Source organism: Brassica napus, chromosome C9, assembly GCF_020379485.1.
Source record: "Brassica napus cultivar Da-Ae chromosome C9, Da-Ae, whole genome shotgun sequence".
Lineage (NCBI taxonomy): Eukaryota > Viridiplantae > Streptophyta > Magnoliopsida > Brassicales > Brassicaceae > Brassica > Brassica napus.
The window spans coordinates 50,099,052-50,115,409 of record NC_063452.1 but is presented as its reverse complement, the minus strand read 5'-3'; the positions used below and the strand labels follow the sequence as shown (position 1 = coordinate 50,115,409).

Sequence of the window (16,358 nt, the reverse complement as noted above, 5' to 3'; positions counted from 1 at the left end):
GTTTTAATATATTTTATTTATAATAAAATTTTAATAATCTTTTTTTCATCGTCAGTTCTAATAATCTTATTTTTCATCTTAAATCTATACGCAATGTTTAAAATATATCTTTTACCAAAAAGGAAACTATATCAGTTATATATATTTTGAAAAATCATATATATATATATATATATATATAATCATTTTTGAAAAAATATTAAAAAATAATATTGACTATTAAACCTAATATTTTTGAAGGGTTCATGACTTTGACATAAGTGTTTTCAATATATTTTATTTATAATAAAATTCTAATAATCCTATTTTTCATATAATTATATATTTTCATTTTTGTGTAAGATATTTAGTATCTAACCATTTTAAAATAATTCTAAAAATTTAATATTCATTTTCCTCCGCGATTTTGCGGGGGTCCGAATCCTAGTATTGTGTAATAACAAAATAACGCAAAATATGATTAATTACATAGTAATTAAGAAATGGTGGAATATACATAATTTTAAAAAAAATTTATCTATTTTGTACAATACTTAATTTATCATAAAAATTATTATTTCAAGGTTTATGGATATATTGCTCTTATTCATATGTTTAACCTAAAAAGGGAAATACTAGTTATGGCACATGCAAAAAATTCAGTAATGTGTTATTTATAAAGGAGCCACAAAATCGGCACACCACAAACTCCAAATTTGGTAGAATTTGTATGGAAAAGATGTGGAACATGCACAAGCTACTAATTAAAGAATAGGGTATGATTAACAAGTATAATTGATCTGGTACATTATCTGTGAGACCTGTAAATTCCATGGTTAGCAATATGACAAAGGTTACGTGGGAACTGAACAAAAATAAAAAGAAATCAAGATTTCATATATTGGATTTATATTTATCTATCCATTTTCTGCATCAAATAAATTAAAAACCATATAATACTATAGACTAGAGCTCTTTGGTTTCATTGTGTAAATATGCTTGGTCACATATACTGTTTCTTTACTTAGGTTACCGTCAAAATCAAGGTCTTTGTAAATTCATGAATTGATTGCTCTTCAATCTCATATTATATCTATTTACGAATGTTCTCTTTTGAGGGTAAAAACATTGAATTTAGGGTGAAGGCAGCAAATGATTAGCTTAGTAAATGTACTAGTGAGTTTCTCCAATCTCGTCCTAAGAATAACAATCTTCATGAATGCTCTTTCTGTCACAGAACTAGTTTGCTATCATGAGTTTTTTTTTAAATCTTCCCATCATGAAACAAAATCTTTGTTCTACATGTCATTTGATTGATATCTACCATTAGCTTAAGACGGAATATTTTTCCTTGTAGAAAAAGGAAAAGTAATTTTTAACTTTATTCACTCCAAATGTAATAAGGTTTTTTTAAGGTCAGTGAATGGAATGAACTCTTTAAATGTGAATGAAAATGGTGTGTTAATTTCTCCATATATGGCTTACTAGGGTTGTGAAAAAAATTTGAACAAAAAATTTTGATTTGGTTAATTATCCGTTTTGATTCGAACAAAAAAATGGATTTTGTTACTCTACGAAGCAAATCACATATTAATATTCACTATACGTAAAAAAACGAAACAACTCATTAATACTAATATTTTAACAATGAATATTCGGTCGATCATGCATATACATACCTGTATTTAATGAATTATATAATTATTATATATTATATAAGTTTTAAATATTTTATTTATAAAATTGATTATTTAACTTATTAGAGTTATAAAACTAAATCAATTTTATTTTATAATCAAGTACAATTATTTTATATTATTTTGAGATTTTATTAGTTTTAGTTTTTTTTTAAATTATTTATATTGATCAAATCAGATATCCAATTAAAATATTAATGAATTAGATATCAAACACCAAATATCTGAATAGCTGCGGAACAGCTCGGATCGGATAATTAATTATTTGGACGAAATAGATTGGATCACGAATACCTCAAAAAGATTCAGATATTCAATTTGTGCACAACCTTTTGGCTTGCATTACTTCTTGTTCTTCTTCAGGGGTTTAAGCGATGTTCGTTTGTATCCAAACTCTATATCTAGATGAAACTATTCAGATATTGTTTGTTTGTAAACTTTTGTATCAACATTTAGATACAAAATCTGTAACATTTAGATTTTTGAGATGCAGGAAAATATAGAGTTAAGATGCAAAATTTGCATTTCAAAATCTAGAAACGTAATTACCCTTAATACAAATATAAAAATCAATTAAATTTGTTATTGTAATTATTATATAATATTATTAACCTTAAAATTATATAATCATGTCAAATCGTAAAATCAATTAAATTAGTTATTGTTTCTGCCAAAACAATAAATCGAGGTAATGTGTTATTTATAAATCAGCGACAAAATACGCACACCACAAACTCCAAATGTGGTAGAATTTGTATGGGAAAGATGTGGAACATGCACAAGCTACTAATTAAAGAATAGGGTCTGAATAACAAGTATAATTGATCTGGTACATTATTTGTGATACCTGTAAATTCTATGGGTAGCAATATGACAAGGGTTGCGTGGGGACTGAAGAAAAAAAAAGAAATCAAGATTTCATTTATTAGATATATAATTATATATTTATCTATCCACTTTCCGCAGGAAAGAAAAAAACCATGTAGTACTATAGACTGGAGCTCTTTAGTTTCATTGTGTAAATATGCTTGGTCACATATACTGTTTCTTTACTTAGGTTAACTGTCAAAATCAAGGTCTCTCATAACTTGGCATCTGCCCAATCACTACCAACCGACTTGATCGCTTACTGTTCGCAGATATTTTGACACCCTAGCTAGTTCGCATGGACATGTAATTTTTTTACTACCACATAGCATACCGAAGCATTAAGTATTTCATGCTACTATAATGCAATGCAAGTTAAAAATATGAAGGAAAATCCATGTTCACTCGATAATGACAACCTTAACAAAAAGCTGTAACTACATAGTATGGAGATACAAGAAGTAAACAGAAACTTATGACTCAAATTTCATAATGTCTTAGTAAAAATATTGCATAAAATCTGATATGATAGTTGTCAATAAGAAAAAGTCTGATATGATAGTTGTAAATAAAAAAAAAAGTCTGATATGATAGGAGGTGCTGGAGAATGTTCACCAGCAGTTTTTAGCCAAATTATTAATACGGATGATGCACAATGGACCGGTTTTCCTCTTTCTCTCCTGAACCTTTCAATCTGCCTTCTTCATTTTTGTTTTGATTACCAAATTGAGAAGAGCCCGAAGGAGCCCTAGCAGATAAACCAAACAAACAAACAAACAAAAAATGCATGTCAACTTAAAATTTATAAGTTCATGATAGCTTGATGTAAAATAGCTTTAAAGACATACATTTTATGTTTCTTTTCATTATGCTTCATCATGGAGACCATATCCATAGACTTCTGTTGATGCTTCTTTGTCTGGGAGTGAAAATCTAAACCCTCAAAAGGTTTTGTCGCCCAGTCTCCCTAAAAAGAAAAGAAATACAAATTAGATACATGAAAAGCAAGTTTTTAAAATATCTTGAAAATGTGGAGACACAGCAAAAAAAAAAAAGATTAAGAGGCAAATTTAAATACTAAAACCTTAACTGGAAACGAGACATCATCACCAGGATATCCTTGCAAGGTATATCTACTCTGAGATCCAACATCTCCAAGCCTAAAACCATTATTACTATCCACTGCTCCAATCTTATCACCAGCAATTACCTTCTCTCCTATTTGAAGATTTCCAAGACCTTTAAACTCACTCCTATGCAAAGCAAATCTATCCCCTGAAGGCCCATATCCATGAGAAGGCATCCCAAGGTGTTCACGTATAGGATTTCTTGGTCCATGTCTGAACTGTCCTTCTCCCAAGTCCATGGAAGGCTGAGAGGATCTTAAAGTAGGTCTTAGCTCGAAACCCGTCTCATGCTTTTCATGACTCCTAACCGATGATCTCTGGTCAAATACTCTATCCAATGATTTTGCAGAACGACCTCTAGATTTTTCAGAAATCGTGAGGTAATGCTGGGGAAGATTGCTCAGCTGTGGAGGTCCATCTTGGTCTAACAGACTAGGGTTCGTTAGTAGAGTACCATCCAGAGAAGGATCATCGTTTAGGCCTTTTTTCTCTACTAAAATACTCTTACCTAGGTCTTCCCAACCATTTCCAACATCTACTAAAAGACTCTTACCCAGGTTTTCACAGTCATTTTCAACATTTTCTTCCATCACTTGCTTGCCTAGAGGCCCAATTTTTATTTCACTGCCCTCCACAATAATCTTTGATTGGTGGACAGATTCATCACAAGCCTCAGTAAGCTTTCTTTTATGCTTATGATCAAAATTAATTGTAGTTTCTTCAGCAGCACGTAACACATTATATAAATCGTTGGTTGAATCAGAGATTGAACCCTCCATAACTGCTTCATCATCTTTATTTCCATATATATGAATTACTTTATCTGGGCCCAAAGGTGGCCAATGTACCTGCTTTGGGATCCTTTGCAAGCTCGGTGCAGCATGTCCTAAGCCCACCTGCGGTGCAGTAGCGGAAAAATGGTTCATGTTTGGTTGAACCCCAAGAATTGTAGGAATATGTTGATGCTCCTGCAGAGCTATATCGAGATTATAGGAAGGGCCTTCCTGATGCATCTGATTATGAACGACATCAGTTGTTGATGCTACTGTTTGTTGTTGCGGCAATGAAGGATTTGACAAAATTAGTTGATGTAATGAATGCATATATGAGCTTTCAGGGACTGACGCTCCTCCATACTTAAGCACCTGTTGCATTGTATATTGATCTCTCGTTAGTTGACTTGGTATCAAAGGCTGTTGTTTTTGAATAAGAATAATAGGTTGAGGTGGATGAACATGTGTTACCTGTTCAGCAAAATGATCTTCATGATACTCAAACATATTGTTTGGGGGAGCTTCAACTTGGTTTGTCTGGTTAGGTTGAGGGTTCAGACCAGTCCAAGATGCATGTGGATGGTTTGACTGACACTGACCAATAGTGTTTTGTGCCAGACTATCCTGAACATTGTTGTCCTTAGGTGATGAAAATGCATCATGAGGTTGATGCATAGCTAAACTCTGAGATTGGACCTGTGGTTGAGGTTGCATCTGAGAGTGATCGGTTTGAGCAACATGATGAACCCGTGGCTGCACCTGCACATAGATTACTTGATTTTGGGGAGCAAAACTTTGAAGTTGCATCAGTTGTTGTTGTTGCATGTTGTCTCCGACATAGTTTTCATAATACTGATGATATGGTTGTTGATACCATTGCTCTTGAGTCAACGTTGCAGCAGATACACCATGACTCTGAGCACTAGCTTGAGAGGTGGTCATAGCAATGCTAGCCTGAGTGGTGGCCGTAGCAACACTTGCCTCATTATAAGCGTCCTGAAAGCCATTTATTACAAAATTTATATAGATAAGAATAATAAACAAGCATTTATATATTTTTTACATAAATATTGATTACTTGATTTTGTGGAGCAAAACTTTGACATTGAATCGGTTGTTGTTGCATGTAGTCTCCGATATAGTTTTCGTAGTACTGTTGATATGGTTGTTGATACCATTGCCCTTGAGTCAACGTTGCAGCAGATACACCATGGCCCTGAGCACTGACTTGAGAGGTGGCCATAGCAATGCTAGCCTGAGTGGTGGCCATAGCAACACTTGCATGATTATAAGCGCCCTGAAAGCCATTTATTACAAAAGTTATATAGAGAAGAATAATAAACAACCATTTATATATTTTGACGTAAATATAGGTAACAAACTCACATGACAAACTTGAACATGCTCCCGCCATTGATGGTGTGCAATATGAATTCCGCACCAGCTGCACATAACAGGCGAGTTACCAAAAGAACTCATTGGATTTAGATCTCTCATGGGTTGTAGTCACCTAACAACAACAAAACACCAAACAAATAAGCCTAAATATGAGATTTAACATCAGGAAAAAAAAAACAACCGATAGTTCTCGTTTGCATGAAATCATAGAGACTACAAAAGCATATTGCTTTGAACCAAGCAGATCTGATCACACATATAATTTCATTAACAAAAGAGATTAACACCCCCCCCCCACCCCCCCCCCCCCCCCCCCCCCCCAAACACACAAAGGATCACACCACACGAGAAGATATAGAGAAATGACCATGCATGGGATCAGAAAAAAAAAACAATTCTTTTCATTCCATTTGCTTGAGTCGAACACGTAATTTGAGATCGTCAGAATACACACACACACACCCGACCCAATCAAAAGACTAGAGAAAATGGTTTAAAGGTTGCAAAAAGAACTTGAATCCAATGACAAAGACAACAAAGAGAAGCAGTGTAAAGATTCCTCGAACACTAGCAAAACATAGAGATTAATAAGAGTTGTTGATGGAAGAAGTTACAGGAGACTTACAAAATGAGAAAAGTTGACGATCACCGAGAAAAGAGAGGAAAGTTGGAGACAGGAGAAGACAATTTTTCTTTGAAGCTTAGACAGACTTTGAATACACATCCAAGCTTTTATGTTTTGTTTTTCTTATCAAAGGCTCCTTATAGGGAAAATATCATAAAAACTTTTCAGTCCACACAATTGCTGTAATTACGAATCTAATGAAATTTAGCTAGCCAATCAGATTTATACTTACTAGATAAGTTAACACATTTCACAAATGACAAAAATACAATTGCTGCAATTACAAATCCAATGGAATTTAGCTAGCCAATCAGATTTTATAATTACTAGATAAGATAAAAAAATTCACTGATGAAAAAATATTTATCACTTAATTTAGTCAGAATTTAAAATAGCTAGATAAATATGTGTTTTTTTCTCAAAAAAAAAACTTCTTTCTACTTTTTAAAATTCAATTACGAATGAGATTTTTACTTGAATTTTTTAAAATAATGTTTGTGCTGAAATACATTTGTTTTCTTTTGAAGAAGATTTGCTTCTGGATTCATATGTATTTTCCTCTAATACATTTGACAGTTGTGATATTTCCAAAAATGATATCTACTCTTCCAAAAATAAGAAAAGGTCAAATGTACACTTTATAAACTTTCTAGAATCTCCAATCATGAACCAACAATAAGTTTGACCAAAAACATTCCAATTTACTTTTTTTGGGGGGGGGTATATTGAAACAAGAATTGGAAAATTATGAAATTTATAAAATACCAAATCAAATTAAAAAAAAAACTCTTTTTTTTTTACTATAACCACTCAAATAAATTCAAAATCACTCTAAACTCACCAAAATTAAAATACTCCAAAATCTTCTAAACGCTTAATTCAATACATCCCTCTTAGAATGAAAAAAAAAACTTTAAAACTAGAAAACTGAATGAGAAGGAAGTGAAAACCGATTTGAGAAGGACACATGCTAAAAAAGTGTTTTTTCTCTGTAATTTCTGAATTGATTGCTCTTCAACCTCCCTATTATAACTATTTTCTGATCTGAATGTTATCTCTTTTAAGAGTAAAAACATTGAATTTAGGGTGAAGGCAACAAATGATTAGCTTAGTGAATGTACTAATGAGTTTCTCCAAATTCGTCCTAGTAATAACAATCTTCATGAATGTCCTTTCTCTTACAGAACTAGTTTGCTATAATGAGCCTTTTTGGGGATCTTCCCATCGAACAAAATCTTTGTTCTACATATCATTTGATTGATATTCGTCCTAACAATAACAATCTTTGTACTAATGAGTTTTAAATTTAGGGTGAAGGCAGAAAATGGTGAACTTAGTGAATGTACTAATTGGTTCCTCCAAATTTACCCTAAGAATAACAATCTTCACGAATGTCCTTTCTTTTACAGAACTAGTTTGCTATCATGAGCCTTTTTCTGGAATCTTCCCATCAAACAAAATTTTTGTTCTACGTCATTTGATTGATATATACCATTAGCTTAAGACGGAATGTATTTCCTTGTAGAGAAAGGAAAACTAATGTTTAACTTCAATCACTCCAAATATAGTATGTATTTTAAGGTCAGTGAATGAAAAAGTGAAGCAAAAGAAGTACTAATAAAAGAACAAAACAACCCATAAATACTAATATTCTTAAGAACATATATCCAGTCGCTCTGTTATATGCATATACATACATGTATTTAAAGAATTACATACAAAAGTTATATTTTATATAAATTTTACAATATATTATTTATTAAATTAATTATATTAGTTATTAAAGTTTTAAAAAGTAAACGAATTTTTTTTTGTAATAAAAAAATATTTTTATTTTATATTATTTTGGAATATTTGTTTAGTTTTAGTTTTAAAACATTATTTTATTTATACGGATCGAATCAGATGTCCGTTAAAACATAAAAAAAAATTGGATGTCAAGATGTCGAATGTCCGAGTAGCCGCAGAGACGATCAAATTGGATAATTGATTATTCGGACGAAACGGAATGGACCACGAATACCTCAAAAAATCTGGATATTCGATTAGTGCCCCCTTTCTGGCTTTCGTTACTTCTTGTTCTTTTTCAAGGATTTAGGCTCTGATAGTTTTTGTATTCTCACACTACAGCTAGAAGAAAATATTCAGATGTTGTTGGTTTGTATACTATTGTATCAACATCTAGATGCATAATCTATAAAATCTAAATATTTTGGATGCAAAATATTGAGTTAAGATGCAAAATTTGCATTTCAAAATCTAAAAAACTTAATTACCCTTAATACAAAGATAATCAGTTAAATTAGTTACTGTAATTATTATATGATACTATTACCCATAAGTCATATATTTTCCTCAAATCGCAAAATCAAGATTTTCGTAAAAATGATAATTCGAATTTTTCACCAAAATCGTCAAAACGAGTTTTCCACCAAACCACAAATCTTGTTTTTTTGCCAAAACAGCAAATCTTGAGTTCTTACGCCAAAACCATAAACTTGAATTCTCTCCAAAACGTAAAATCGATTTTTTCTACCAAAACGACAAAATCAGATTCTTTTTCCACCAAAACTGCAAAATCGGTCTTTCCGCAAAAATCACAATTTTGGATTTTTTTTTAGCCAAAGCTGTAAATCGAGTTTTTCTGCCAAAATAGCAAATTTAGTTTTTTCGCCAAAACTTCAAAATTGGGTTTTCTCGCTAAAACCGCAAACCGGATTTTCTCGCCAAAACCTCAAAATCGACTTTTCCTGCCAAAATGACAAAATGAGTTTTTCCGCCATAACCAAAATCGAATTTTCGCCAAAATCACAAAATCAAATTTTCGTGCCAACGTAAACTGAGTTTTTCCCGCTAATATTGTAAGACTGAAGTTTTCCGCCAAAATCATAAAGTTGATTTTTCTTGCCGAAAACGACAAATCAATTTTTTGTCAAAACCACAAAATTGAATTTTTCTACCAAAACCGCAAAAATCGATTTTCGAACCAAAACTAAACTAAACTTATTTTGTTACAAATATAAGTTAAATATATTCATAGGAATATTATAATTAGCTCATTATTAATAATATAAATCATTCTCTTTTTTTGTCTTTTTAATTAAAAGTATTCAAATGTTATTACAAAATAAATAAATAAACGAACAGCGAACTTATGTTATATATAGATCCAAATAGTAACTATATGAATGAACGATCTCGGGATGCAACATCCAAATATCTATTCAGATGCTGCATCAAATGCAAAGGGAAAAAAAAAAGAGCATGGCCTTATTCATGAGATTTGCGTGTGTCTGTGTTGTTTACGTTGTTGGTATGCTTCTCAAGGATTCATGGCGAGGCGGTGTGTGTCTATGCAGTTCACTTTTTTTCTTTCTATTTCTGTTGAAGATCAAATATATTTTGTAGGATTCCGATTATTTATCGCTCTTGGAAGCTATGACATCACGAGACCTGAAGCTTATGTCACCATGGTTTCAATTGGTTTGCAACTCATGGGACATCATGGCACATGGATGGAGCCGTACAAGATCCTTGATCAGTCAGCGGGGACAACAAACTGACAAAGGCCCTGACTGGATCACGTTCCAAGTAACCTTCCAAAGGAGATGGAGGGTCTCTAATTTCTATATCCTAATCATTGGCTAACGACGTGTTTAATGCTGATTAGAACAGAGATAAAAAAAAAAAAGGGACCTTAATAAATTAAAAAAAAAAATTAGAAAAAGAAACAATGTGGGAATAGTAATCATCATGACACGATGGATTGAGACTCTGTACTTGTTTTTCCTGAATTCGTGACGCCATTGCAACGTCTCTTGATCTAGAAAAAGAACTTATCTTCATTTCCACTCTAAATCATTGATCGAACCCATCTTTAAGAATCTATCATTTACAGGAGAAAGTTAGCTCCTTTCTTCATTTGCCCCCAGTCGGTGCTCCCGAGATTTCGCTCTTGTCTTTACACAGCAACAACAATGGCGGATCTCAACCCCAGGATCGAGATTTCGTTTCTCGAAACCTTCATTTGCAGCGCTTTCGCAGCTTGTTTCGCAGAGGTATATATATATATATATCTAGTGCGAGATGATCATTTTCTCTCTTAGCTTTCTCATTGGATTTGATTCAACGCAGAGCATTCGCAGATTGAAAGTCAGAGTCTTTAGTTAGTTAGTTAGTTTATTGATGAACAATCTAGATAAAGTTAAGAGACTTTAAGTTGTAGACTAGACCATCCTAGGTGGTAGCTTCTTTTTCTTTCCTTTGAAATTTTCGTGACGCTTATTTTAATTAATGATTGTGGGAGTTACTTACATTTCAACGTTTTTGTTCAAAAGACATGACTTTTATGTGTGTGTTTTCAGTTATGTTTGTTGTAGCCTTCCTTGAGTCAACCCTGATTGATTGATGTTGCAGTTATGTACCGTGCCGTTGGACACAGCTAAAGTTAGGCTTCAGCTCCAAAGAAAGATCCCCACCGGAGACGGTGATAATCTGCCCAAGTACAGAGGCTCCTTGGGTACTCTCTCTACCATAGCAAGAGAAGAAGGTATCTCTGGGCTTTGGAAAGGCGTTATTGCAGGACTGCATCGTCAGTGTATCTATGGTGGCTTAAGAATTGGTTTATATGAGCCTGTGAGTCTCACATTACTACTGCTTGTTCTATGTACTCTCTTATTGATGACAATATCGATCACCAGGTCAAGACATTTTTGGTTGGAAGTGACTTTATTGGGGATATTCCATTATATCAGAAGATCCTTGCAGCTTTGTTAACCGGTGAGTTCTGTTCTTGATTTATAATATAATCTGAGTGAAAGCTTGACATTAAATAAAATGAATCTTCTCTTATGGTGACAACAGGAGCTATAGCTATCATAGTAGCTAATCCAACCGATCTTGTAAAAGTTCGGCTTCAGTCAGAAGGAAAACTACCAGCTGGGGTTCCTAGGCGTTATGCAGGAGCTGTAGACGCTTATTTCACCATAGTGAAGATGGTTAGTAAACTAATCTTCTGATCAAAATGTCAAAATTAATAGAGAGTTATAGCCTTTTGATTTATAAAACAGGAAGGAGTTAGTGCGCTGTGGACAGGGCTTGGTCCTAATATAGCAAGGAATGCTATTGTAAACGCTGCAGAGCTAGCTAGTTATGATCAAATCAAGGAGGTGGGTTGATATTTTCTTTAACTCATTAAAAATGTTTTATTTACTGTTTTATAAAGATCTGTTTGGCATCTACTTGTGTGTTGGTTAGTCATTTGTCTGTGTTTTAATACTTGTATACACATGCAGACAATTATGAAAATTCCAGGATTTGGAGACAGTGTTCTAACTCATCTGCTAGCTGGTTTAGCTGCTGGATTCTTTGCTGTTTGTATCGGTTCTCCTGTTGATGTGGTAAGTCATTCGTTTTTCTTCCCTATTACATAAAACAACAACAAGAATACAAAGATCATTTAGCGTCTTGTCTCTATCAATTTTTGTAGCTAGTATATGTAAATTTACTTTGAGATTGAAATGATAGATCTGAAGCAATAGCGCTAAATGCGTAAACTAACGACTTTTTAAAAAGAACAAACACAAGACACTAGTTATGATTGATTTAGATGGTAAAGATTGAACCTTCTTACACAACTCATGTATCTCTCCTTTGTTTAAAACAACTTGTATATGGACAATAAATAGACATAGCACTACCTCGAAAATGACATTGAGGCAGGCATCTCAGATGTGTCTGTCTTCCACCTTCATGTTTCTGACCTCTTGCTTAGCAAACCAAAGGAGAAATTAGATTTACTGGAAAAAAAAAATGATGTATTTGGTATATTTTACTTGAAACAGCCATGGTTCATTTTGTATGTTGATCACAGGTGAAATCTAGAATGATGGGAGACTCTACTTACCGTAACACAATCGATTGCTTCATCAAAACCATGAAGACTGAGGTTCATTGATATCTTTTACCAAATCATCTTTTTTCGAGTAGCACAACACTTTCTCTTTCTAAACCTATCATATGTGCTCTGTTTTGGTATATTTACAGGGGATTATGGCCTTCTACAAAGGATTCCTCCCGAATTTTACGCGGCTAGGAACTTGGAACGTTGTTATGTTCCTCACACTTGAACAAGTAAACTTGAATTCATCTCCGTATTCTCTTTTACTTTCTAATGATGATAAAAGCTCTTTAATCTTATTCTCTCTGTTTCTATTTACTCTGTGACAGGTGAAGAAAGTGTTTCTAAGAGAAGTATTGTTAGATTGATTCCCCAGATCCCTCGTCTAAAAGAACATATACCTTATTACATTATTCGTTATAAGACGTCGAATTGTTATATATACACTTCTATGTTACCTGAACTTTCGTCAGTTAGATTAATAATGAAACATTCTTATCGAATTTTAAAACACTTATTAGAACGGTCTCTTTATTTCTTACAAAAGCTAGATTTATCATAACAACACAACAACATGACGTTACTACAAAGAGTAAACTCAATAAAACCGTTTTACGCCCTTGGAACCAAGTAAACTCTGGATTTGATGATCGATCCTTTCCCTTGATGGCTAAGCTTGAATCCTGGACAAACAGGAAACCCCACCACCTGACCCGCAGGAACACGGCCATCCGGAAACCTCACCACACTCTCCATGTACTGAGAGTGATACTCTGCTCCTCTGTTTGCTTCAAAGTGACTCGGGGATGGATCGAGCGAAAAGGCCAAGAGATGAAGCAGCCAGACCGCTTTGGCTAACCCCAAAAACTCTCCATAGAACTGACTTCTTGGATGGTTACCAGCAAGAACCACCTCCCGCTGCTCCGAGTCCCCGAACAACGACTCCTCCATCTTGTTGTGAATGATCGAAAGGTACTTCTTCGAGCAGAACTTACCAAAATGGCAAGTCGGCAAGATCCCAAGCAGCTCCATGGGATCCATTGCCTTCATGTCTTTGAACTGAGCAAAGCAGTCGCGACGGTACTGATCAGGGTTGATAAGAGAAGACAAGCTTCCGTCCATGTAAAACGTCTCGTGATCAAACCCTTGGAAGATTTTTCGACAGATGTAAGACTCAAGAGCGAACTTCGCGTGCCCGTTGGGGACAGAGGAAGCTAACGCAGAAGCTGTAGTAGACATGCCACCGTCTGATGCAGCTGAAGCAGCTTCGATGGACCGAACAGCAGCTGCAATGTCCCAACGCGCAGCTCGCATCAGAGACAGTAGTATCCTTGTGAAGGACTTCGAAGCTTCTTTCACCTGACTCATCGTCATCTCGAATAACTCCGGCACGGGAGAAACAGCAACTTGCGTTGCGCAGTTAACTTTCCGGCTTGAAAGCAGACGGTGTTTCTTGCCTCCGTTACCGTTACCGTTGACCATTGCTTTGACTTTCTCCTTGAGATTCTCAATCTCAGCGTCTTTCGCCTTCGCTTCTTTCTTCAGCTCCTTCACGACGGCTTCGTACGGCGCCACCGCCTCTCTCAGCAATCCTCTGCCTCCGTCGTTCTTCCTCCGGCCACCGCCCTTCATCCTCCTGAATCTCTCTCTAAGAGTCCCGATCCTCCTCAGCTCAGCCACCATCGCCACGTCAGCGTCGTGCATCTTCTCCGGATCCCAAGGAGAGTGAGCGTCCTGAAGCGCCACGTAAGCTCTCTTCAGAGCTGCAGCGGCCGTGAACACTTGCTCCATCACCATCTCCATCTCCTGAACCGCCTCCACACTCACAACGCTCCCTCCGCTCCTGATCTTACCCCTAACCGTCTCGTCCTCTTCACCATTCTCGTTCTCCGGTGCGTCTTCGTACCGAATCTCTCCTTCTTCTTCCTCTTCGGAATCGTACTCTCCCCGGCGGTTCGCGGCGAGATCTTGCCGGCCGGCGGAGAGTGGATGGAGCAAACACGAAGCAGTCACTCGCTGAATCAGATCCGAGAAGTTTGAGACCTTGTTCGCCATTTCTCCTCGCTTCTTCGCCTTGCAGAATTCGCCACTGCAAAAAATCAAACAATGAATTTAACGTTACGGAATCAATGGAGATTCACCGGTGACGGAAGCTTACCTGCGAGAACGGTGATTGTTGTTCTCCGATCGAAGAGCGAATCTGGGAGGATCTCGGTTGAACTGAACAGAGTACCAGTAGTCAATGTCCTTGGGATCAGTATCTAAGCTCTCTCTATCACTCTTCTTCTTCTTCTTGCTGCACAGTGAACTAAACCGACTCTGGTAGTTAACTTAAAAGCCACTATTTTTCTCGGTCAACGACCGATATAACCGGAGATGTCTGGTTTACTTTATTTTAAGCTCTCTCAGAGTCGGTGGAGAGTGGAGCCAAATAAAGGACTTAAATAATTACTGAATTACCCCTTTTTGCCTTTTACACTTTGACCCCTGATTATAGACGTAAAAGCTATTGGGCCCCTAGGAAAAGTTTTTGGGTCTTTCCACATCTTTTTATTTCACCCCCGCACATGGTTGGTTCTCTTTCATGTTTCTTAGTCCAAGATTAAGTTTTATATACATACATTTTTAGGGGATCCCCATTTTTTAGTCCAAGAATAAGTTTTATATACATACATTTTTAATCAAAAGATTAATTTTATATTGGTAAGAAAATATAACCGAGTTTTTAATTCATAAACACAATAAAGTATACAGTTCATACTTTTTATGATTTGTCAATTTTGTAATTGTTTTTAAAAAAATGTTTAAGTTTCCTCTCAATTCTAAGTCAAAGTGGAATATTCATTATTAAGTAATAATGAATAACTAGTACTATTTGACTGTTTCCCTCTTGATTGATCGAGGATATGATTCCATAAAGTCATCATGACATCATGGATCTTGCCTTAATCCAAATCATTCAGAGAATCCTTGTACTTTTTAACTATACTATATTATATATTAAAATATATATCGATAGAGCCAAATAAGTATATCAGTTAAACCGTTTTGGACAACACAAACGCATTATGCTGAATCAAAACAACACAAGTATATTAATCAAGTACACTATTCCAAAGAAAAATGATACAAATATGTATTCTAATCAAGTAGAGTATTCACCTGTGATTCCTGGGATTAAGTGAGCATAACAGTATGCCTGGCAACATATTTCCTCTCCAATATAGGAGGAAGAAGAAGAAGAAGAAGAAGAAGAAGAAGAGATGTGAAACTGAGGTTCAAAGTTTGGCAAATAAATAGAGAATTCAGCTGAATTTTTTTGGGAAACAGGCCAATAAGAAGAGAAAAACGATTTTGATGTGACAAGTATCAAACGTTTTTATTAAATGATATTAATAAATAATGTTTCGACATCTTTTGTATAGTTTGTTCTTCCAAATCATATGAACTTCACTAGATATTTAGAATCATTATTGGAGTCAGAATGAGAAGCCGCTCATATAATTATAAAAATGCGATTCCAAAACACGACAAAATAATTTTGATTGAAAAATGTTATCCAATGTAAGTCAGAAACGCATGACTTTTTTCTATTGTGTCCTCCATAAGAAAATAAAAGGAACAAAAACTATTGTTTCAATCTATTTGAAGAGAAAGAAACGTTTACAGAGAATATATTTTTACTCGGTTGAGCAATCTACGTAAAAACGCAGAATCAAATACTTTTTTTTTGCTAAAATTCTTGTTAGATGATTTGCTTTATATTGTGTTTCTTTTCTACATGTCACCATTTTTATAAAGAAAATTTGGATGGGTGATCATCAACTAACTAGCCCTAGTTTATGTTAAGATGATTGCTTTACAAGTTAAATATTTGTTTCTTTGAAATTAGGAGTCAGCCCTTCCCTTCGTCACTAGATCAGTACGTACCGGTATCTGACTCCCTTTATTACAACGCAACCTCAAACTTTCTCAACGATCTTTCATTGTATT

General features: G+C 34.7%; 3 protein-coding genes across 3 annotated transcripts; 1 reads left to right on the top strand and 2 right to left on the bottom strand.

Moving 5' to 3' along the window:
* Positions 1–1,477: 1,477 nt before the first annotated feature.
* Positions 1,478–6,112, bottom strand: LOC125593036. Its single transcript, XM_048768950.1, has 3 exons — positions 5,830–6,112; positions 5,522–5,740; positions 1,478–5,439 (listed from the first exon to the last, which is right to left on the bottom strand). The coding sequence occupies exons 1-3, from the start codon at positions 5,938–5,940 to the stop codon at positions 3,601–3,603; spliced, it is 2,169 nt and encodes a 722-aa protein (XP_048624907.1). The 5' UTR covers positions 5,941–6,112; the 3' UTR covers positions 1,478–3,600.
* A 4,058-nt stretch (positions 6,113–10,170) lies between these two features.
* LOC106406104 (mitochondrial uncoupling protein 2) lies at positions 10,171–12,868 on the top strand. The gene is made up of 9 exons (XM_013846696.3): positions 10,171–10,524; positions 10,883–11,101; positions 11,167–11,245; positions 11,330–11,463; positions 11,536–11,634; positions 11,761–11,865; positions 12,339–12,413; positions 12,512–12,598; positions 12,695–12,868. Exons 1-9 carry the CDS (start codon positions 10,444–10,446, stop codon positions 12,731–12,733), a joined length of 918 nt encoding a protein of 305 aa, XP_013702150.2. The 5' UTR covers positions 10,171–10,443; the 3' UTR covers positions 12,734–12,868.
* LOC106406103 (protein GRAVITROPIC IN THE LIGHT 1-like) lies at positions 12,867–15,835 on the bottom strand. Its single transcript, XM_013846694.3, has 3 exons — positions 15,528–15,835; positions 14,524–14,673; positions 12,867–14,454 (listed from the first exon to the last, which is right to left on the bottom strand). The coding sequence occupies exons 1-3, from the start codon at positions 15,572–15,574 to the stop codon at positions 12,978–12,980; spliced, it is 1,674 nt and encodes a 557-aa protein (XP_013702148.2). The 5' UTR covers positions 15,575–15,835; the 3' UTR covers positions 12,867–12,977.
* Between the last annotated feature and the right edge of the window lie 523 nt (positions 15,836–16,358).

Coding starts and splice junctions, on each gene's coding strand:
- LOC125593036 (XM_048768950.1), bottom strand. CDS start 5,940: ATGAGAGATCTAAATCCAATGAGTTCTTTTGGTAACTCGCCTGTTATG. Junction 5,741..5,829: donor AGCATGTTCAAGTTTGTCAT/GTGAGTTTGTTA, acceptor AATGGCTTTCAG/GGCGCTTATAATCATGCAAG. Junction 5,440..5,521: donor GTTTTGCTCCACAAAATCAA/GTAATCAATATT, acceptor AATGGCTTTCAG/GACGCTTATAATGAGGCAAG.
- LOC106406104 (XM_013846696.3), top strand. CDS start 10,444: ATGGCGGATCTCAACCCCAGGATCGAGATTTCGTTTCTCGAAACCTTC. Junction 11,246..11,329: donor CCTTGCAGCTTTGTTAACCG/GTGAGTTCTGTT, acceptor TGGTGACAACAG/GAGCTATAGCTATCATAGTA. Junction 11,866..12,338: donor TCGGTTCTCCTGTTGATGTG/GTAAGTCATTCG, acceptor TGTTGATCACAG/GTGAAATCTAGAATGATGGG.
- LOC106406103 (XM_013846694.3), bottom strand. CDS start 15,574: ATGTTGCCAGGCATACTGTTATGCTCACTTAATCCCAGGAATCACAG. Junction 14,674..15,527: donor CTTAATCCCAGGAATCACAG/GTGAATACTCTA, acceptor GAGTCGGTTTAG/TTCACTGTGCAGCAAGAAGA. Junction 14,455..14,523: donor AACAATCACCGTTCTCGCAG/GTAAGCTTCCGT, acceptor GATTTTTTGCAG/TGGCGAATTCTGCAAGGCGA.